This window comes from Rhagoletis zephyria, unplaced genomic scaffold (assembly GCF_001687245.7).
Source record: "Rhagoletis zephyria isolate East Lansing unplaced genomic scaffold, Rhagoletis_zephyria_1.1 Rzeph_scaffold_00054, whole genome shotgun sequence".
Lineage (NCBI taxonomy): Eukaryota > Metazoa > Arthropoda > Insecta > Diptera > Tephritidae > Rhagoletis > Rhagoletis zephyria.
In genome coordinates, this window is record NW_016157138.1 from 447558 (window position 1) to 472289 (window position 24732).

General features: G+C 35.9%; 1 protein-coding gene across 1 annotated transcript in view; it reads right to left on the reverse strand.

Annotated features, from left to right (window-relative positions):
- The window catches only part of LOC108368844 (homeobox protein 10-like), a 323531-nt gene that overhangs the window by 191870 nt on the left and 106929 nt on the right, over positions 1–24732 (reverse strand). The window contains exon 3 of the mRNA XM_017623781.1: positions 12552–13049. Coding sequence (XP_017479270.1) covers positions 12552–13049 — 498 coding nt within the window. The remainder of the gene's footprint in view (positions 1–12551; positions 13050–24732) is intronic.

Sequence of the window (24732 nt, forward strand, 5' to 3'; positions counted from 1 at the left end):
AATGTACAGACATCGACCTGTTACAATTTTATTATATGTATAGATGTTAGAAACAGCCTCAAGCTCAATACAATTATTGAATTTAATTTTTGTAAGGCCATAAATAACAAAAAAAAAGTTGAAACAAAAACTATAAGATTTAGTAACCAAATGTTTAGTAATTCAATAAGGACTACACAGAATAAAACAAGGGTCAGATTTAGCAACATCGATTTTTATTGCTCTTGCTATCGATATTTTCCCTAGAATTGCTATGGGTATTATTACCTGAATTATCGTAAACAGTCCTCTTATTGAAATTTGTATAATTGTTGTTATCGATAAATATGTATTTATAAATTTCTATTGATATCAAATGCTAAAATTATTATACTTAGTAATTTCCAGTAGTGTTGCAGTTTTTATCCATAACATTATTGTCGTTGCTAAAAGTAAGATTAAGTATTGTAAGCATATGAAAAATTATTTAATGATAAATAGTATATATGAAAATATTTTTCCATAATTGCGCTTTTTTAATTCTGTTATCGATTTTTATTTAAATATTGTTATCGTTTTTTAACCGACTTCCAAAAAAGGAGGAGGTTATCAGTTCGTCGGAATATTTTTTTTTTTTTTTTATGTATGTTACCGCATAACTTTGGACCACGTCAACCGATTTCGATAATTCTTTTTGCATCGGAAAGGTAGTGTCTCAGAGGTGGTCCCATACTAATCTGGTTAAGGTCCGATCAGTGGATCATGAGATATATATATATATATTTTTTTTTTATATGAGAGTTGAAGTCGGTTTTTTTTGCTAAAAATTACTTGTTTATTTAAATATGCAATCGAAAAATATTTAGCCCGATATAGTTTTCTAAATTATTATCGATATCGATAACAAAAACGAAGTTCTAAAACTAATGCAGATAACCAGATAAGCAAGCAGGTGTGAACACCGACAATAAGTATTTTCGATAAATTGCTAAAAACGATATGATTTCACTTTTTTTTGTATAAAACTGCTTTCCATGCCATGTTTTTTTTTAATAATGCGAACGCAATTTTTTGGAAATTCTTTGCTTAAAAGTATAAATAACTATATCTATTCAGATTTGCACTCTACTTCATAATCACCCGCTCACCTTGAGTGCCATTATATTCGAAACCAATCAAGTGTAACCTAACATTTCATATTTTCGAAACATAAAAACAAGCAAATGCCAAAGCATACTTTCAGGCGTTATTGAGTGCGGGCATTCACGTGAAAAAACATAACTTCATGTACACAATAATGCGAAGTAGAGCCCATGGTACACTTACCTAATTGGAGCTTTGTGTAACTCCCTTTCCAACATGGCACCGCGTCCACGCCTCTGTGATACATATACTTATATGCTTTTGTGTATGCATATTTGTGTCTTTTCCTTTTTTCAATTATTCATATTCATAATTCTGCACAGTCAAGTAAGCCATGGAACGCTGAAGGATAATGCTTTTAATTGGGTTAGCTGGCAGGAAGCGTTTGAAGCAGGCACTCAGAAAAATATACATACATACATATGTAGTACGTGTGAAAGTCGGTGCATCAAAAGTTTTCATACAGTATAATTGCATACAAATTGTGGGAAAATAAGTAGAAATTAAAGCTAAAAATAGCACAACAAACAGCGAAGCAACTTAAATCGCGGCAATTGAGGCAGCATAGAACACTGCCTGCTAGAAGGACGTACACACATTCGTACATGCATACATACATACGTATGTATATGTATGCGTACAGTCAGTCGAACACAACACCGAAGGCTATCAAAGGCGTACACTGACCGCTGAACCTTGCCACTTTTTGTTGTTTTAAATTTTCATTTTCTCCTTGTACAATTTTAATACACACATAGAACTTAACATTTTAAGCCGTAAATAAAGCGCACACGAATTGAGGTTAAGGAGAATTTAATTTATTAACGCGCATAACACAAACGAAAGGCGGAGTGGTTTTGGCGCGCAAAAAGGAGTGAAGAACAAGATTTTTTAAGTGTGGCAAAATGCAGCGGCGGAAAGTAAAGCGAAAAAGTATGCAAGCAATGGAGTTCAAGTACTTAAAATGGCAAAAAGTGCGCATGAAAAGTGGCATGTCTAGCGCCTAGAAGGCGGCAATAAAGAAAAAGCGGGCGAGCTGAAAGTGAGCGAGAAACGTGTGTACATTAGGGTGCTCCAAAAACGCATGGGAGTCGGTATTTCAGTGCTCTCACCTAGAATTGTTTTCAATCGAAAAGTATATCTTTTGTTCGGATTACTCTGCTTCTCTCAGGAGACTTCCAGTAATAATACTCAATTTTTTATTTTGCCATTTTTTCATACTGCCGATTTCTTATGGGTCACCCCATTGCATTTTTTGGGTTTTTAAAGAAACCATTGGGCATTATTATTTAAAGTCTCCTGAAAAGTATATTTTTCTAATCGAAAAGTATTGATATTGTAGAATTCTTTACCATTTCTACGAAAAATTGTTTTTTTTTTTCATATAAAATACATGGAAAACTTTGAGCGCTTTGAACGATCTCTAAATATTTTTTTATCACAAAATAAAAAAACAGGGGTATAACTTTTTCGGTATAGAACAATCCTAGGGGGTGAGAGCATTAAAATGCCAACTTCACTAATTTTGGATCACCCTAATGCGCATACTAGTTACTTAAATATTCATGCACTTACTCGTATTTATTTATGGCAAAAATTCAAGTAAATATAAAAATTGCTTACGAAATTGGGTTATAAGGCATACAATGAAATTTTTGGAAAGTCCCTTAAATATATGCCTCGTTGTGGTATTTACATTAAAAGCATCTAAGGTTAGCCCCTATATTAAAATCGTAGCAAATAAAAAACGCGACTATTCGAGCGCTTCGAAGAAAAAAAATTTATTTAAATTTTTGTTAATTTAAGTACTGGACATAATTTTGCGCTAACCTGGACATTAATTTTTAAAAACTTGCTGTAAAAACTGGGCATGATTTTAGGTAATTAAAAAATGGTCGTATGTTTTCGGTATTTAAAAAGTTTTTCATAATTTTTTGAAATTTTCATATAAAATTTGGACATAATTTTTGTAATTTACGGAAATATAGAGGAGAGTTACAACAAGCATACGATCGGGAACGCAAACCAATCGCTCTAAGCACCTACATATAAATTTGTGAACCACAGGTCAGGATGGAGCCAACATCGCCACTGATAAATTTTAGGAAAAAGCCAAAGGCTATAGGTATGGATTGGTCCAAACCCATGGTTCAAATGCTCTCCGGCCGCGGGAACTCTTTTCAGTATCTGTCCGAGTTTGGACGCAGTTGTCACTACTACCCTAGTTTGGCCGTAACTGTTTGGTTAAACCTCCACAAGAATTCAACTTCAAACTCACTAAACAAATTCTATGAGGTCCTGATATTCCTTTTACATATATCTGCCACTTATTGGACATCTGCTTGATTGTCTTATCCGCAGTCCTGTCATTCCGCTCAAAGCTTTTTACTTTCAAATCTCTTCCCACCTTCCATCTACTTCCCTTCCAAAAATTTCATTTCTTACTTTTCCCTCTTTTCAATTAAAAAAGAAAAAGTTTGCTTTGCATTGAACAATCGCGCGCTACATTTCTCCTTTACCTACATTCCGTACAACAACCTTTTCGCCTTCGATTGGGGTAGAACAACAGCGCGTTGCATCGTGGCATGCTACGGGTTTCGTATGCGAATTTATACACGAATGCGTCACAAAAATAAACAAACCGATGTTATTGTGTATGAAAGTGAATATGAAATAGAAACAGTGTACTATATTTATTATGCGTGCGTGTGCGTTCGTTTGCGCGCCTCTAGTTGTGTATGTAATATGTAATTTCACGGCATAGGCGCACAGCGTGGCACAGGTCGTGGACGCAGACAGCTCAGGCAACGAAATGCATAATGATGTTAGATATAGGCATACAAAAAAAAAACACAGACAAGAGAAGGCTGAAAAAAGCGGAAACTGCGTGAGTTGGCGGTTATTGTGCTGCTTTTCAAGGATCTACTTGGAGTGGTAGTGAAGTGTGAAGGAAAGTGCTGATAAAATTATGTAAGCTGCTTTTAGGCATATATTGTGTACAAATGTTTGGAATAATTATGAAATAAACGAAAGGGGAATCAACGAAGCTGGCTTAACAAAAACTTTCTGGACGATGGAACTCAGTTCTGAAGGGTATGTCAGTGGCGTGGTCTTCCACATTATTTTCTGAATTTTAGTGGAGTCGGCTTTATCATTTTAAGGAAGTCAGAAGCAGCTCTGTTTCACTTTTCGACTTTGAAAGTCTCGTTTGACACCTCTGGAAATACATAGAAGCTAACTGTCTGACGAGGTGCTAAGTTAAATGACGTGGCAGAAAATAATCTACAATGATGCCAGCAGTGCTCTCTCCAGCTAGCGGTCAGGCCTTTCTCCCCTCAGGATATTGAGAAAACCTCGCAAAACTTGAAACTGTCTAGTTTGAGAGCTCTGAGTATTCGTACCGGCACGTGTTCATATTGCTCAACACAGAGTTCCTCGGTTCTCTGGCTGAACCTCAGGCAATCAAAAATGATCACTTCGTTAGATGAACCCTAAGCTTAAGAGCTGATTGTTGGGAAAGGGACGGAGGAGACTATGAATGGCCCTATCCTTGATCATTGACTATCAGATTCCAGGTACCTTATCGGCAAGTGGACGTACCACTTAAGGCAGAGTCTCTCGCATCCGTAGTTGAGTTGCAGGCAGACAAACACTACGAATTCGAAAATGTGGTTTTTGGATCTATTTGTCGGAAAGTACAGTTGGTGTCACAAACTTGGTGACCCTTAACATCCGGTGTGGATAGCTCGAAAAGGGCCCAAGCCCGAAGAAACTCAGACGATTATGCTGGACACCGAAATTATTCGTGACGCGTTTCGCATGGCTAAAATCGCCCTCAGTTTAGAGCTGGTGGGAAGTAAAACCATGGAGGAGAGACTTTTAGTCACAGAAGGTATAGGGGATATCTCTATCGTGGATGGAGAAAATCTTCAGCTCTACCTACTACTACTATTGGCAAGGTAACTCCGATGTTGCCCGACACCAGAGGCCTTGAAAACAGCAACTGAGGTTTGACAGTATGGATCTTTCTGATAATCCTGTGAAATGCTCAAAGAAAAAGTAATTAGTTACAAAAACAACTGACCCTACTACTTCCTCTTCGTGCTTAAATATGTATGGGCAAATACAAGAAAAAAAAATGGTCACGAAAAAGCTTACATTCATCAACGAAACCTGGAGCATTGAATTTTTTATGTAAGCAAAGCAATGCAATGAATGGCCCTACAATTATTGTTGCACTTTCAGTTTTCATGCGTTATTGTACTCTGAAAAGGTATGTACACTTCCTGCTACCTATTTCATAAACAAAACGGCATAGGTGCATACAAACGTACTTTTTCACTCTTCACACTTTCCATCTAACTTAACTATTTGCACGCCCAACCGCATTTTTGCGTTACAGTTTGTCACTAATGAGTCCGATGACTGCACAAAAAGAGGAAGTGAATTTGTAATGAGAAAGTACTATACCTACTACACACTTGCAAACATTTGGCTGATAAAAAGGGTGGATTTTTCACAAAAAAACGGGCAAACTGCCTTGTGAGATGGAGGCTTAGAGGTATTTTTAAAAATTTTACTTTAACTGATAATGAAGAGAAATCAGCCAACCTCGTCGGTGATATTCATATGGAAGCCAAGCTAGATCGGCAATGAGGCTATCCTAGACTATCTGTTTAGCCCACTTCTGGTCTACACCGAAAGTCGGTAATACAACCAAAAGATAGAGCACCAGCAACTTGGTGATTCATATGTTTTGGTTTTCCAATCAAAACATTTACGTCCATTTTAGAAGTCCAGGACGAGTTGAAGTTCGAAGGTCATTAAGGGGTCGAAAAAAGCACTTCCGAGAAAAAAAAATTTATTTAAAAAGATATTAATTTAAAAAATGGACTTCCGGTCAGTTTAACCCACTTCCAGGCTAAATCGGAAGTAGTTAATACCACCAAAAGATAGACCATTCCCGATTTGATACATCATATTTTTCCGATTTTTTTTTCAATAAAAAACATTTCCCTTCAATTTAGAGGGGGTGAAGGGGCGGTTTAGGACACCCTGTACTTTTTGGTACCAACGAAATTTCCAAGGTAGAGGCAGCTGGTTGGTAAGGCACCAATTTATTGTCGACAAAGAGGGTAAATATCTACACTGATAGCCAGGCAATCAGGGCACTGGGATAACTAACGGTGCGTTCAAAACTGGTCGAGGAATTCTCAACTGTATCGGAATACTACCAAATTAAGCTGATTTAGGTCTGGCTAGGCAGGGTACCTTCGAGGCCATCTCCTCGGACAGGGAGGGAATAGCAGTTCCATTCGCAATCTGCGGACTGATCTTGGACAGATGGGCTTACAGTCGGCTCAGCGAGCGCTGGGAAAAAACTCCGACATCAAAGTTGCAGGGTCTTCCTGGCCGGTTGTGGACCGCGGGTGATTAAGGGAGCTTCTACAGCAGGCTAAGCGACAGCTCTCGATTCTTATAGGTGTACTGACTGGACATTATCCTGTAGAAACCCACGCGGTGCGACTTGTTACGAATCCCAACTGCCGCAGCTGTCTGGAAGAGGTGGAATCATCTCAGCACTTCTTCCTCAGTTGCCTGGCATTCGCTAGATTAAGGTTTAAGTACCTTGATTTGCATTTCATCAACACTCCCGAGTGGCTCTCAGGAGTGGACATCAGCTACCTGCGGAACTTTGTTGTGAGCACCCAGCGCTTCTCTTAATTTAACGCAGATACCGTTCTAAGAACTTGTGTAATGTGGCATCACAATGGACAATTAAATGTCTAAGTAAGTCCCCCTCGTGGGACTGCTACCATAACCTAACCTAACCTAACTGGTTAGAAAGATAAATTTCTAGTCTGAGCGCGTGCTGGCTAAAATCAACGAAATGCAAAGTTATAAAGTCCTTTTGGACTTTCGCAGTTTTCGGTTCTGCACTGTTCAATAGGAAAACTTGCGATTTGACTTAGCACGTTTTAGACCTATTTCATCAATCAGCTCCGCTTTATCTTCTCAGCTGCTATGCTTACGCAGAACTAAGGTTTTTGTCCATCTAGGCTCCCATTTCAACCCAATTTCTAAGAACTTTCTTTGTACTTAATTTAAAAAATTCTTCTTTTTCTTTACAGAAAGTGAGATTCACTTCAGCTTCGCATTAGAGCACATAAAATAAATCACAGCACACATCGAGAACAAACGCTCTCGCCACCAGTGTGACCAGATGATCCCGATGCGAAATTGGTTTTGAAAAAAGGTTACAAAAAGTTCTACCCTGTGAAAAATGAAGGTAAAAACAAGTCAGTATATTACTTCGATAAGTTCCGCGAAATCGATTTTTTTTTAATAAATTTTTAAATCATTCCCATCAAAATAAAAAATAACATCTTTCAGGTTAATAACGGCTACACTACTTCAAGGTATTCAAAATGGAGCTCAGTTTAGGAAATGAAAAAAAAAATTCGCTTAGAAATATGATTGTTTTCTACATCAGCGTGCACTAGTAATACGCCAACAAATCAATTGTTTCAAAAATACAGTGTAAGGCAAATTTCGTAGTACTATTTTTTTAAAACCCAAGAAAACTCTAAGAAAGAATGTTCTCAAGGAAATGGTACTTTTCGCTGTTATTGTAACATTTGAACGGTAAACAGTCATTTTTGAAACATTAAATATTTCAAATATGGTAATTATTGTTGTAAGTTCCGATCCGAATTTCGCTAAACATATTTTAAGTATGTAAAAAAGGCCAGAAAAAAGCCACGAAGTCAGACTGAAAATACCGAGGCTATGGCTTCAAATTAAAAGCTAAACCTAGCCTCAAAAAGGTCAACCTGGTCACACTGCTCACCACAGCACTTCCGCTGTACTCCGAGCAACTCGAATAGTTGTTTTTTTTCGAACCCACATTTCGAAAGCACGGCAAAGCCAAAAAAAAAGTTAAATATTTATGCATGAATGTGTGTATTTGTATGATTCTAAATAGTCAAGCTTTGTTGCTGCATCGCATGACAGCCACAAATGAGCCAACCAGCGATAGAACGAAAGAACGACGCTGTACAAAACAGGCAGCGGCGGAGGCGGAGGCGGCAGCGGCAGTTGTGTTGGCGCTGATGGCGTCGTTGCATGCCTGCACTCTAAAGTGGTTGTTGGCCCAATTAAGGGTCATTGCTACGGCTATGGCTACGACTATGGCAAACTTAGCAAACGGCAATGCAAATAGCAATGCAAAGGCAGCGGTTGATGCTACATATAAGCGCTGACTATGACTCTGCTACTTGGTGCTTGCTGCTTGGTTGTTGGTCGCGGCCATCGCTCGACTGACTCGCTTGTATGAATGTAGTTGTGCAAAAGTGCAACCAAAATAGCAAGCGAAGTATGTATGTAGTTGAATTTGTTCAAATGCTTATGAAATGAAATATACACGCAATGAAAGTAAAGCAATGCGAAGTGAGTTGTGTACAGGAAAAAGTAAGCAAAGAAAAAAACTAATCGGAAAAATGTTGCATACAATTTTTTATTTTTTTTTTTGTAATTGGCGGCACGAGAATTCAGCAGCGCACACACACACTCATGCATTTGGAGTTTCCCTGCAGGGAAAGCAACTAGTTGTTAACTATAATTCTACCAGTTTGCGTTGCAGCCCAACTAGTTCAAGTTCTATCTTTTTTCAGTGTTAGCGACTGGTATTTTTAACATTGCGATGTCCTACGAGATATCAATTGTAAGGCTATGCATCAGCATCTACTAGTAGAAATACTAGTAGCATCATACCAGTTGATGAGATAGTCTGCCAATTCATACCCCGTGGTCGCAATGGCCGACAGAGCAAAGCACTCGCGTGGTATGCCTGAGGTTCCAGGTTGACAGGCGCAGAGATTTTTTTATTTTTATTATTTAGGGTTTTTATTGTAATTTTTAAATTTATTAATTAATTTATTATGCATTTTTTCCTCTATCTACCTTTGTTTTTTCTGCAATGCAATTAGATTTTCTAATTTGTTATTTATATTTAAATTGAAAAAATTATTTTAACTTACATTTGGATTTAACTTTAAAAATCTTAACCAGCTCCAAGCGACTCGAACCTGCGATCTCAGAGCCGACATTTGTAAAAAAATCAATTATGTAATTGTGTTTCATTGTAAGCTTTGGCATTTCAAAGCCAGATGTCGCCGAACGCTTAAGTTCTTCGAAATTGTCGAACTGCTAGGCACGTACCAGTTAATGAACTAGTATTTTTTCTAATTGGTTTAGCTGTTCACAGCAGGGTTTTGTAGGAATTTGCTGTACATAGTCCATTTTTGTGCGTAACTATGAATGACATGGCGTATTAGTAACAAATAAGTTCACTTTTAATTTATGTACAATTTATTATGCATGCGTGCGAGTAGGTGTGTATGTACATACATACAAACATATGTACATACATATATCTATTCATTTGCAATTCCCATACAAATATCTACATGNAGTATTATTTCGTCGCTCGCTTAGGAGATCTCCTATTTGATTCCTAAACGAGTAATAAAGGAGTACAAAACCGACAAATCTCCCTTATTGCTCAGAAATCAGGTTAAGGGGAGTACTCTTTTATTCCTCACATAGGGAGATCTCCCTTCAGGTTCTAGTGGGTTGCTGCGATTTGTTAGCTTGCCGCACAATTGTGTGGCACATATTTTCAGTTGACAAAAAAAAACAACAAAAACAAATCGCAAAAGCAATTCCAACTTACTGTCAGAGTGCTGTCACAACTCTTATCAAGCATTTATGAAACATTGTATGGGTAATTGGTTTTTATGTGCATTACTACCTATTTGTAGATATGTATTTTTAATGACTTTGACGTTGTTGAAATGTAATTGTAAACCATTATGTAAGTAGATAATTTTTTTTTAGGACAAAGCGATAAACCCTTTGGAATAGCTTAAAGGCGCCAGTTTGAAATGCTTGGCGTTAGCAAAAAGGGTTATGGACAGGCGCTAGTGTTCCGGTAGCAGAACTTATGTACCTACTCAGATTGAACTGTTTCTACTATCGAAAAAGTTATCACTGTTATTAACGAAAAGTATATCGATATTTTACTAAAATATATATCGGTATATTACAAAAATTACAAAATTAGTTATCGATATCACACATAATTTTGTTAATTTTGGCTTGGACTAATACGTGGACAAACCAACGAAAAAAATTTTCTATAACGAAGAACATATCGATAACTATTTTGATCGTAGTACAAATTTATCAGCATTATATTCATATACATATTTATTTATCGATATAATTTATTCGTATTTTTTCTACTGATGTACTGATGTTTGTAACAGTGCAAAAACTAATAAAATAGAGACCAAAATCCGAGAAAAAGCTGCTTCGATAACGGTTCCGATAGGAATAGAAATTAATCGTTATTTTATTAAAATATTTTTCCTTATATTTTATCGGTATGGTTCATTTAATACAGGAATTAAATATAGATAAAATTAATTGTAACATCGATAACAAATCGATAATTATGTCGATCGAAACCAGTATCCTTATCGGCGATCGAAAAACATTCGGTTACGATATTAATAAAACAAAATGATAAATTATCGATAAAAATTACAGTTTATCGATATTTGCTACATACAACATATTTAGCCGTATTTTTACCTTCCTCTTATTAGCTCGGGATGTAACTATGTAATATTGATGCGCCTAAAAGATGCAACGATTTCTATTCTCAAGTTACATACCTGATGACCCTACGAATGGCAATTATAATAGGGAGGTTTTAGTTTTTTAAACTATAATTTTATTTATTATTATTAAATTACATTTATCGATAAAGAGTTGTCGTTATTTTTATCGAAATGCTTATTTACCGATATTTTCTTAAAAAAATTTTCCGCGAATGAAATGTTTTCAGAGTAGAGATGGGCGGGGGATATCGGCATCCGAGGGACACACGATATTGATATCAAATTAGCTGGGATGGGCGGTATCGGGACGGTCTGTAAAAATTTTTCGGGCAAGACGGGACCAAAAGTCTCCGCAAATTCACAAAATCTTCCTTAAAAACGATATATGAAATATGCACTTTTTTATGTTTTATTGAGACGAAAAAGAACAGCGAAGCAAAACAAAATAATCGGAAGACTCCAGATCTTTCATAATTTTTTGTTTTTTATTTTTTAATTAATTTGGAAGATATGTGAATTTTTCTTAGTAATAGATTTGGGGACCGACGGGACCCGCGGTACAGTTCTGAAAAACGTTGGAGTGGGTGGGTTCGGTACTAAAAAATAGGACATAGGGATGGGCGCGATCCGGATTAAATATTTAGTCACATTGCTATCGCTAATCCAGAGCTCATATTCAATACCATCTATCAGCAATTTTTACAAAATTTAGTTTCTGTTGTTAGAACCCATCTGGGACATAAGTGCTATCACTGAATATAATTCTAACTTTGCAATCAAGCAGTTAATTCTACTAATAAGCAATATATAAGGTTAGATTGAAAATAGTCGATAACAGTTATCGCTCAGGTGGAGTTTTGTATTAGAGGTTAAGTTTTGCCAAAATATAAGGTAGAAAATATTGGATATATGACCTCGATATTGTTTTGAAAATATATATAGTTTTCGATATACATGTTGGACAAACTGTACTATAACCAAAGCCGATTTATTGTTATTGGTATTCTTTTATACATAATTATCGATTTATTTGCCGATAAATTTATCATTATCGATCAAATTTTCAAATATACATACATAAATATCACTGCCGACATAAATGTGCTTATGTCTAGTTATCCATTAAACTATCGATGAATTTATTGTTATCGATGAAATTAGTTGTATCCTCTTCAAAAGAAAATTGTGTTCTTGACCCCATTTTTTCATTCTGCGGAAGAAGTTCTCTGCTGGGACGCAGGTTCGGTTTTTATAAAAGTAAGATTCAAATGTGCAATTGAATCTGTAAATACGAATATACGAAAAGTTTCGAAAAGTACCCGAAAGCTCTAAGCAAAAGATTTCTGAAGCCGTTAGTTGAGTGGAACTCCATTTATCACCAAATATTTGCTACTTATCGGCATCTCCGCACTATTTTTAAGTGCGAATTTTTTCTAAGTACATTATTTACTGAAAGAGCTCCTCCCTATTTACATTAGTGTTGCGAGCGCGAAAAACGGCTTAGAAAAGACAGTCGTAGGAATCAGGAAACCAGCAGCACTGGGCAGCTACCGCCAAAGTAAATGGCAAAACCGAACACCAATCCCAAAAGTAACCCCACCGCAGACGAAAACAAAAACCAAACGAGAAAAAGAAATCGTAAAAATTTAATACACTGCACTAAAGAGCAGCACAAAATAAAAAAAAAAAAGTTAAATCTTTTCGAAAGCTTACAACTTTTTGCCAACATTGGCGCTGACTTACCCCATAAAATCGTCAGGTTGGTCAGTTTCCCTCCTCTTATTTTTGCTATTGTTTTTGCTTTCACTTGTGTAGTGCGTTTGTATAGAATCTATATCCTTGTTCTTGTTGTTGCAGCTGCTAAAATTGCAGCAAAAATCGTTTTCGTTGTTATTACTTTTTCTGTACTCACTTTTTGCACTACAATGTTTTTGTGTGAATTTATTTGTTGTATTTGTTGTTATTTTTGCACTTATGGCATGCAGCAGCAACTCGGCTATTCTACAAGTTTTTGTGTTGCCAACTTGTGTTGCTTGCACTGTGCTTTTCGCTGCTGTGCGCCTATTGAATGTTGCTGCTGTTGAGCGATTTGCTGGTGACGTTGAAGTCTTCTCATCATCATCGACGATGAAGCTGCAGCACAATGACTCTGTGTTGTGATTGTTGTTATGCTGATGGTGATGTTGACTGTTAGTGACTGTGACGGTTGGTTTCTTATGTTGATATACTATGTACAAAACGCTGAAAGTAGAAAAGTGATGTGGAAGAAAATAAGGGTTAATAAAAAGGTAAAGTAATAGAATGCTTAAAACTACACAGCTGAGTTAAAGTTTAATATCCCAAAAAAACAAATTTCTTTAAGTTCATAAAATTAATTGGAAATTATCTGAGCAGCGCAAAAGTTCTATTAACACCAAAACACTATTCGTCGCACTAACCCTTATACACATTTAGGAAAATTTTAAAAATTTCAAGCGTGATCTTAAAAAGTGCAATCCCGAAATTTGCGCTATTTGGGATCATTTATTTCCGGAATGATCGTTAACTAAACACCTTTTTAGTGCACCTATAATAATTTTTTTCTATATTCGTAAGGCACGATCTTTAGACAAAAATCGTACCCTTACGGCGAAGTAAATTTTAATCCGTTATGTCAATCCGTTTTATTTTAATCGGCAATTGAATTACAGATTTTGAAAACACGGTTAAAATTAATTATTTCTTGCTATTTAGTAATTTCTTAATTAAAGAAATTTTTTGTTTTGAAAAATTTTTTGATATAAAAAAATTCGGTGGATTTTGTTGTTAAAAGCACCGTATTTTAATATAAGTTTTATAATTATGTCACCATTCGAAATGGAGAAAATTGCTTTCGAACACAGACCGTCTACAGACCGGCTAGCCGACATATAAAACCCCAGTTTTGCATTTTTGACCGTCTGCAGACGGCATTGCCGGTTCGTAGGTTAACATTGTGTAAGAGGAAGCTGAAAATATGTGTAAGTATATCGGCGAGCCCGTTTCCAGACGGTCTTGGTTTTTCTCCCCTGTAGGAAAAAGTTACTGTCACAGATCGAAATGGACATCACTTTTGGATTTCTCGTGCTAAAATCACCCATTCCTGAATTTTTCAACTCATAAAAAAATTGGCCTACTAGAGGGTTAAGTCGTCCGAAATGACATAAATGTGATGTACACAGATTCTCGCAGATGCATTGGAGTGATAATTGAACATTTTTTCAAATCCCGAAATTCGGTGTAACATGTTGTTTAATTGTTCAACATTGCGTAAAAGTTCTCAGAGGACCACTTGTGCAGATAGTCCAATATAATACCAAAATTCGAAATTCAGGACTAGATGGTTAGGGACTGATTTAACCCTGAAGTGCTTTGTTATTAGATTCGACTAACAACAAAATTAGTTAAATTGGTCTTCCTAGGTGGTGCCAAGGTCGAGATATTTCGAAAAACCGTATTTATGGTCCGATTTGGTTCGAATTTGGCGCATGTGGTTGAAACATAATAAATCATAGATTTCTAATAAATTGACCCTGAATTGGCGCTGAAGTCAAAATATAAAGTATATTCTACATAAAATACATGTTTTATTTGCGTTGAAAATTCATTTAAAAGCAATATTAACAAAAATATAGCGATGGAAATTTATGTCACGTGACGAACCGTCACGTCACGTTTCACACTTGGTGTTGTAAAAGAGAATTGAAACAATTTGCATTAATTCAAAAAACTCTAAAAACAACTAGAATTACTCCAAATCATATCAAAATAAGTTTCATCAAAATAGCCTTCCACAATTCGCAGAGTTTTGCGATTTTGTAAGAAAAGAAAAAATCAACTTCCATTTTTTGTCACGTAACGAACCTCTCTTTAAATGCTTATATTTCAGGACCAAGCAGTTCGATTGATTTAATTTTTCGGTTAAGTATAGAGCTAATTACGTGCTATACAATGGCCCAAAAAAGTTAAAGAAAACAAATGGTATTCCTTTTTTGTATCACATTGAAATCGTACGACTGTCGCGTGCGCCACCATGGGAATGCCCATATGTAACAGAGAAAAGAAGTTGCTGTTAGTCGTTTCGACTACCAAGCCCGCAGAAAAGGTCAAAAAAGCGAAGCGCTTCCAAGGTTAATTTTCTTCAGAAATCAAGGGTTAAATTCTTAGAAATTACGTAAAGTTAATAAAATTATGGTTCATATACATACATTGTCAGCTGCAGATAATGTAAAATTATTCAAAATTACGAAATTCGGGACCACATATTTTGATGTTGATTTTACTTTTTTGAAAGGTTAAATTTTCCAAAAATACAAAAACAAGATACAATTTTAATGCTCAAAAATGTGATACGGCAAATTATTAATAACACTGGATCACACATTTTAATTTTGATTTTGTTCTCCTGATGCCACTGTCCTATTTGTATGTACAATCGCTCGCTGATTTCGAAAATCAAGTTAATTTTTTTTGTATGGATACGTATTCGAGATATTTGCAATTTACCGTTATTCAGCTTAAAAAAATCAGTGGTTCCACTTAATAAGGTATATCTTACGAACCAATTAAATAAACGTAATACGAGGTACGGAAAATTAAAGAAAATAAAATTCTCCATAAACCGTATATACATCACTTTTCGATGGCCCTGAAAGTTTCTGAGAAATTAATTAGTAATTCCAGATTTTTTGTTTTTTTGATGAAAAAATGCACTAACTTCAAACTTTAACAGGGAAAAAGTCAAAAAATAACAGTTTCTGTGTAAATGTTTTGAACTTGTTGTAAAGCCTATTCCTTTATAAAAAAATGAAGCTACCATTGAAGAAAATCGATAGAAAAATAAGAAAATAATGATTGGTCAAATGAAAATGCGCAAGGATTTTTTGTATGAAATATGAGCAGAAAAGAGTGTTACTCATACGCTACGTGCACCTGAGTAGGTATACTGTTTGCGTCGAAAACAAGAGGTGTCAGAAATGATTAATTAATTTCTCAGAAGCTATAAGCCCTATCGGAAACTGATGTATATACGGTTTATGGAGAATTTTATTTTCTTTCATTTTCCGTACCTCGTATTACGTTTATTTAATTGGTTCGTAAGATATACCTTATTAAATGGAGCCACTGATTTTTTTAAGCTGAATAACGGTAAATTGCAAATATCTCGAAAAGTTATCCATAGTAAAAAAATTATCACGATTTTCGGAATCAGCGAGCGATTGTACATAGGAATTGGATAGTTGCATCTATGAAACATTTTTGCTGTCAACCAATTATTTCGAATCAAAAAATTTGCGACCACCTTTTCGGTATAAATTTTATTTTTGTATTACAAAGCAAGGGTTAAGTCTTTCAAAATTACACTAAAATGCAAAATTTAAGTTCTCGCACATGCACAGTTGCAGATAATTTAAGTTATAGTATTCAGAATCCTGAATTCGAGACCACTTATTTCAGGTGTTGATTTTAATTTTTATTAGAAAACAAGGGTTAATTTTTCCAAAATTACATCAAAATTATGAATCGTAGATACTATAGAGACTGATATTACTTTTTAATAGTAAAATATGGGTTAAAATTTTAAAATAACATAAATATGATAAAGTTAGAGGTTTCTAGGTTGGTACACATAAATAAAAAATGTTTTCCGAATTTAGAAATTCGAGATCATATACGATGGGCACGTATTTTGAGATGAATTTAACTTTTTACTAAAAAATAGAGTTAAAATTTGAAATATTTATTACATAAAAATATAAATTTGAACTACACTCAGCATCCTGGTGAGCCTTGCAAACTTCTGCTAGACACTCACTTCCCGGGCTGCAAAGCAGGCTATTATCTTGGTGTGTCCCAGTACTCACTTCTTGTAGAGAACAAAGCCTTGCAACTAAACTTACCACGGTCAACTCCAACAAGGAAGTAACTATATAGCCCCAGTCCTCTCCAGACTATACAGAGCGTCGCTGTTACTGTGTCACATTCCCAGTAGATGGACAGAGGCTAAGGTCGTATTTTTACCGAAGGCAGGTAAACCGAAGAAAATGCCTTCATCCTACAGACCAATTAGCCTCAGATCCTCAGAGCTGGGTAACACTTACCTGGAATGTACATTTGGATGCAACCGTCAACAAGGCAATGAGAGTCTTCTTCGAATGCACGCGACTTTATGGGTAGACTTTGGGACTCTCCCCCAAAATGGCCAAGTTTGGGTGGAAATATTTGGCAGTTGTCCTGGTGACTTCCCGCTTCTCCAGAGTAGGGAGCCAATCTTGTAAAATATAGTCAACACCTAAATGTTATTTGGATCTTGTGTAGCGACACAAAAGCACAGAATAAGGCCAGAGACCGATTCAAATGCCACACAGAGTGGAATCAGCCATTCGAGTCATCCTCAATAAAGGCTAGGAGCCAGTAGTTGATTGATTAACCCTTACAAGAGCAAGGGGAACATGCGCATAAGAAAACTGTTTCTGTTTATAAGGTGTCCCATTTATATTTAGTTATTCTTATAAAATTTCATTTTAGTTATTCTTATCATAAAATTTCATAACTCTTCAATTGCTTTGCATACGCACAAAGTATAATGTTCCATAACGCCGAAAACAAATTTTGTGTTTACAAAAAAAATTTACAAAAAGCATTAAAATTATGCAAACAGAAAAGAATTGGAAACAAATTTCTACGAGAAAAATTTTGCGGAAATATGAGTTGTAAAAAAAAGATGTTTAATTATAGGCTTACGGTCTTGTAAGGGTTAAGGACAAAAACAAACTTCATTCCGGTTTTAGAACTTTCGGGCCGGAATGGGGCCGCTTTCGCATTACATACTTCGGGGTGACGTTCGATATTTATCATTTCTCCAAGAGCTCGCTTTCTTTTCCAAATTTTAGTCTGGACGTAGCACCTCATTTTCCTCTAATGGCCAACATTTTGTTTGGCATTTTTCCGACGATGGGAGAACTTACGGCATTCGGTAGGATACGCCAACGTCATCAGGTCACGCCAAAACTCAGATGAAGCATTATCATTGTCAATTGAATTAAAATTCGTCATTCTTTTTTATGCAGTTTGTGTGCAACAACTCCCGGACTAATACACAAATCGAATCTAAACAAATCGAAGAGGTACTATACATACATATATCGCTGCACTGAGGACATTATATATTGTGTTTTTCTGCGCTTTTAGCCCATACCACAGCTCCGGACATTAGTAATCCTCTTTGTCTTTGCGTTTTTCCTGAAATACAAATGTGTTTAGGCCTGGACTTCATGCCACAAAAGTAGATACCCAAACTTTGAAAATCCATTATGCAGCTGTCGTCTGAAGAATTTACATATGCATTCAACGCTTAATAGGAAAGTTAAAAGGTGTTTTAATTTCTTTCCAAATTATTCGGTTAAACAATGCAAACGCTTCTAATAAGTATTAGACACACCAAACCAAGCGGTGAGTTTTCAAACTAACAGTATTGAATTTCACAAACCGCTTCAAGCGCCATCTACTTCACAATAGTTGCAACTACTCGCTGCAGGCGGCGCACTAACTGATCAAATGCAACTGTCACAAATGTCGAAATGCAACAGCTGCAGCGCTGTCAGCAACGGAAATGCAGGCCACAACAAACACAGCAAGCAGAAAGTCAGCAGCAAGCAAACGTCAGAAAAATGAAAATGGCGCGAAAGTCTTATTTTTTTGCTGAAGCTCATTTTACACTATCAACTTGCTTTCGCCATTCATTCGCGACACCTCTGCTTCGCACAGACATTTGTAATTTTACTCAATGCAGTTTTATTGCAGCAAGCAATGCAGCAATGACTTCCGAGTGCAGCAGAGCAGGATGGCACTAAGCACGCTTGTGAAATGTGCGGCTAAGAAAGAGACAATTATACGCGCGCAGCAGCAAAACAAAAAGCGAAATGTTGGTGTGAAAGGAAATGCGGAAGTGTTTTTCTGCAACTTGCACCTTTATAGCTGGGAGTGAGTGAGCCACATGCAGTGTTGTTGTACAACGAGCAACGAGCACTGCGCCATACAGAGGAAGACAATAAAGTGTTGTGAGGTTGTTGATATTACCCGTAGAATGGGTTTGACTGCACGGACGCGGTTGGGAGTTTGGGTGGGTGAGTGCATGCAATCGCGTTCACTTTCAATAGCGAAGAGCAACTGAATGGTGGAAGAGAGTTAGGGATAGTTAGTAAGAGAGTTGAGGGCAAAAAGTTGGGAGTATTTTTAAGAGCGGTTTGGTAAGAGATAAATTAAGAGAGCTAAGGCTTGTAAGAGACTGGGAATACGAAAGAGTTTGGTATGAGTCTTAAAGAGTATTGAAGTAAATATTTGAGAAGAGATATATTAAAGATAGCCAATTTTCAGTATTTTTTTTTACGTTTTTTGGCATCTATAATTCACACCTGAGTTGTCGAAAATTAAATGATTTAATAATTGTGATTTCACAATAAAGTTTTATTTATAACAATTTAACTAGAGTAAGCGAATTCTATGACCTATGTATGTATGTATATTTGTACCTATGTACCTATATGTTTACAGTTCGCCCCTACAATGGCCTGTAGTCATAGTCAAATTAAAGTCGGCTGTAAATAAGTTAGAGCATACTTTAATGTAAAGTATACTTTATCTTAGTCATAGTCGAGTTAGAGTCGGCTTCTTCGCTTAGAGTCTCGGCTTTAAAGTTAGAGCAACGAAAAGCTGTAACTAAACCATTTTGCAAACTATCAAAATACTAATAAATTTACATTTCGTCGCTCAAAAGTAGTGTTTTTTTGGAAAAAATTTAATTTAATGAGAAAATTAACCGTTTGGATAATATTGAAAGGTATTTCAGCGTCATTGATGATGCTATAATACTTGGGCGTCCAAAAACTTATAAAACACAGAATAAATCCGTTTGAATTAGACGACAGTGATTTTTATTCTCGGTATCATTATTCGAGCTTTAAATATGGAAAATACGAGAAATAACAGAGGCCTCCCGGTACCGATGAGCATACAAGTACTTTGTACTCTAAGATTCCTGGGAAGAAATGTTCATCAAAGTGACGCTGGTATGTTAATAGAGTGTAATTAAAATTTCGAAATCTAATTTCATGAATATAACGGTATTATAGCTGATCTGCACGATTTATCCCAGAATACTGCTGAAAGGATAATAAAATAAATAAGTAAAAGGATGGCAAAGTTGCTGCCGCACTTTGTTCGACCGACTAGCTGGGTTTCCTACCGTGATGGGAGCCATCGACTGCACCCACGTGCAAATTAAATGTCCTTCAAAAAATGTTGGCCGAACTTTGGCAGGTCATTTTCTGACTTCAAATGTGATAATAACGTATACACATTTCGTAGATTATTTGTGATGCAGATTGCAAGATTCTTAACATCGTTGCAAGGTCACGTGACTCCAGACATGACGCTCGAATTTGGAACAACTGCCAGCTAAAAACTCGTTTGTTGGAAAGCAAATCTGAACTTAACGGTGTACTAGTCGGAGATGCAGGTTACCCTAATTCATCAATACTTTTGACTCCAGAAACGGCATCACAAAAATTGGTTCAGATAACTCAACTAATTCCCTACACTTATTTACATATATACAACACCTCCTCGTTTCTTATTTGGAGGCGAATTAGTTGGAATATCAGGTCCATCAGCTCCTCTCTTTTATGCATTCGAGCCTGATGCGAAATTTCTGCACATCGCGAACGAAGCCTTCAGCTACCATATCCATTCTTATGGTTTCCCGAGCATCTTTCTACCGTTTAATCATCCGGAGGTCACGGTCACTTTGTCTGTTTTCGATTACATCGTTACCCTTTAACCAAATCTCGCAGGCAGTCTTTCTCGGATGCAGCCCAGTTGTATTCGCGTTTCCTTGCCTGTTCAAAAAACTTTTAAATAAACAATCGCTAGAAAAGCAATACAAAATTACTTAGGGCCAGTTTCTCAGTGCACGGCCGCAGTTTAAACTAAGCTTAAACGCCCGATCTGACTGGTTTAAACTAAGATCAGCCAATCAAATGTTAGCCAGCTGTTCAATTTAAACTCAGTTTACTTAATCTAAGTTTAAACTGGCACTGAAAAACTGGCTCCATCTCAATTGCAAATAGTAAACATAGACCAGCTGATTTATGTATGTACCCTGAAGACGGATGACGTATTAATCGATAAACCGTAATGTCGTATTTCATGTACAACATTTCACATCAATGATCGGCATTTACTTAGTATAAAAACATAAAATCTCTTTTGAAACCTATTTTTAATGATTTCTAACAACAAAACCGCATTTTTTTTGTAAAATTCTCAACTTAAAAAAAATCCCTCGATAAAATATATTCATTAGTTCATTTACGATACTTTTCCCCCCAACATATCATCGCTATTTTCGCAGCGTTGCAATATCTGCACATTTACTGATTGACAATGTCGTTACTAGTTAGCACTATGTACTAAACCGACTATGACAACACTAAAAATAAAGTCGGTTTTTTCTTTTTAGTATTTTACTAACTAAAGTCGGATTTTATATTCGATTAACAATGTCCACGATTTAGCTTTCCCTGATTCCATATATACACATTTGATGTTGCCTTTTTTGCCTTATTTAAGATATTTGCCTTTTTTGCCTTTCCTACCTTTAAAAATGCGATTATAGCGAGGAAATGCCCTTATTCTTGATAATATGAAAGTTTGAACGTTCCATATTTAAATTGGGCGCCACACAATGCCGCCTAAGTGGGCCAAAATCGAAAAATTCGTTGTCTGAAATGTGAACGTGTTTGGTATTTCTGTAAAGGTAGTTTATCCACTAAAAAGAATTAAGCAGAAATTTCCTTATAAAATAAATTATATGCCGCCAGAAAGCCACTAAAGTCGACAAATTTTATACTAAGAATTTTCATCAGAGCATAGCCATGCGTAAGCTCTTCACGGAAACAAATGTCAAAAATACATTCTTTGAAATAAAATGTGGGTTTGGCGATTTTTATTTCCATATTAGGTAGTAGAGAACTACAGAAGTAAAAATTTTGGAATAAAAATAATTTCTTTTTAATTCCTTTTTTCAGTGCCATCAGATCTGCACGATTCGTTCTATTTTCAAAAAATTAAGTGTCAGATTAAAAAGCTTGACCTGTAGACAATAGAGATTTATTGTTTTTAAAGAGCTGCCACCTGTTAAAAAATTTAATTCAAATTTTCATTAAGTTAAATGACTTACTAACAGATGGGTATCAATCGAAATGTGTATGAAAAGGGTTTATTTCGTAACTACATGTAAAGGGTTGCCACCAATTTAAAAAATCAAATTCCATTTAAATTAAAGGAATTAGGTAGATAATTGAAATAGATAGGTATCACCATATGGGAGTCAGACGAAAGAGGTTTAAGAAGATTTTGGCTTGCAAATATTACGAAGAGGGTTACCAACTGTTTTTAAAGTAAAATTTAGTTAAACTAAAATAATAATTGTGTCAAACCAAAAGTTTACGACATTGTATTTGTTATTTTATTACAAATACATACATAAATTATCAGTCAGTGATTTGTTCTGATTACATTCCCTTTTTAATTATTGGACTCTTAAATTAACTCAGGAATGTTTTTACTCTGCACTTATTTCTTGCTTCTGCGTGTATTTTAAAAGTAAAGCATTTTCGAATCCATTTCAATTGATACCCAAATTGTAATATATAGTTCATTTAATTTATAGGATAATTTTAATGAAATTTATAACAGATGGCAACCCGTTTCAAAAAAATTAAAACTTTATTGCACATCTACAGGCCAAGCGCTGTCATTTGACACCAACTCACTTTTGAAAATACAACGACCTTTATGTACGTACACCTATGTAAATGCCACAAGAACCCAAATTTTCAACTTCAAACTGCATTTACAGTGAAAGTATGAAAGTTATCAAAAAATAAATTGCATCGATACATCGACTATTTATACATCGAGTGGAAAAATTCGACGCATCGAAGCAAGACATCGATATTTTCGATTCATCGATGTTTTTCCGACATCCCTACCGCCACGTAGCGCTGGAGTCGAGTTATTACTATGCAACGTATTTATGACCCGATTTGGCTTATATTCGAAATATGTATTCATAACGGTAAGGGTAACACTATTGCAAAAAAGAGCCGCCAGATGGCGCTTGAGTCGAATTGTTGCTGTTAAGTGAGAAAAAGTGCCGTGCATGTCCGATTAAGCACATAGACGTGCTGTACCACCGACAATTCTATTGTCCAATATACATATAAGGAAAAAATTAAACGTTGAACTGTGCACACTGTATACATACTCTGTGGTTTTTGGTAGTTGGCATTGGTAGGGGACAACAAACTTTTCGTTTTTGTCATCAATTTACCTTGTAGGACAGGTAGATATTAATATTGATTTTTATGAATATATTTTTGACTTAAATTTGGCTGCCAAAATTCGCGCTCAAACTTTGTTAAAATAAAAAGTTAAATAATTTTGGTTTGCTAAATTTAAATTCACGAATTAAATTTTCTATAATTAACTTTATAGAAACATCATCATCATCATATGATAGCGAGAATAAATGCACACATCCGGATTGAGTTTTTTTTTTTTCAAATAAATTTCAACAAAAGAAAAATTCTTAATAAGCTGGAAACCACCACCTTAAGTGGTATTCTATATACAAACGATTATTTAAAAAAAGGTTTTTTTTTTTAATAAGTGTAATATAGTTTTGTTTACCAAATAAAATTTAATAAAAAAACCCGAAGTTTGTTTGTTTCAAAATCTTCACTAAAGACATTTCTAGAGAAAAAAAGATTGATTTTTCTCAGTTTCAGTAAACTTCTTATGGTTTTTTGAGGATTTTATTCTCACTTGGAGGGTTTTTAACAAAATTTTTCTGGCTACACTGCTTCCTACATAAAACATTTTCCGTATTTAAACCGCCTTCTCTTCAATAACAAATATCATGCAAGTTAAGTTACTTCCTGCTTTGCCGCTCTTCAACCTCTAGAGAAGGCCTTTCTCTTGCACTACTCTTCCAACACACACGCACACTCTCCTCTCCGATTTTTCTTTCACCGCTCCAATGCATCGTCCACCATTCTCATTGCTTTTCGCTCCATTCGCGAGGGCATGCGCCTTTACAATTATTCATGTATTGGTTGCACTGTCTCGCCGCGTCGCCGACGGTCTTTTGGGTCTTCCTGAGTTCGTTGTTCCATATGGGCCGGTCGCATTCACAGTGTTGCATTTTCTGTGCCAATCGGTTTCATTAACCCCAACAACAATAGCAAAACAAGCATAACAAATATCGCCAAAGCAAAGGAAGCAAGGCAATGATGTTGCACAATGATGTTGTTGTTGTTGTTCACTGCACAATAGCAACAGCAATCATAGCAGCAATGGCAGCGGCACCGTCAGGGAGCAATATTGTCGGGTCGTTGCAACGTCATCATCGTCGGTGGCCAACCTCAACTTAAAAGGTCAACAAAGTACGCATTGACAAAGAGGGCGCATTGCACAGGCATAGATATACTCGTAAATATTTATGTATGTAGGTACTATAAGTTAACAAGGCATGGAGGGGCACATACATACATACAAACATATGCATGGTTATATGCATTAATAAGCTTGTACCCAAATACATATTTAGTATACATTTTTGCAACGTTGCATTTCGTAGCAAACCTCTCTGCCTTCATCGCTCTCCACTGTGTTGGCAGCTCTTTAATAATATTTTAGTACACGTCTGCCAGCCATTTTCCGTACTTTAGTTATTTACCTCAGTTTTCAGGTATGGACTGCCACCTCCTTTTCCTCGCCGCAGTTGGTGTCGGCTTCCCAAACAGCGTTTTTTTTTTCCCTACGCCTTTTAATTACTTTGGTT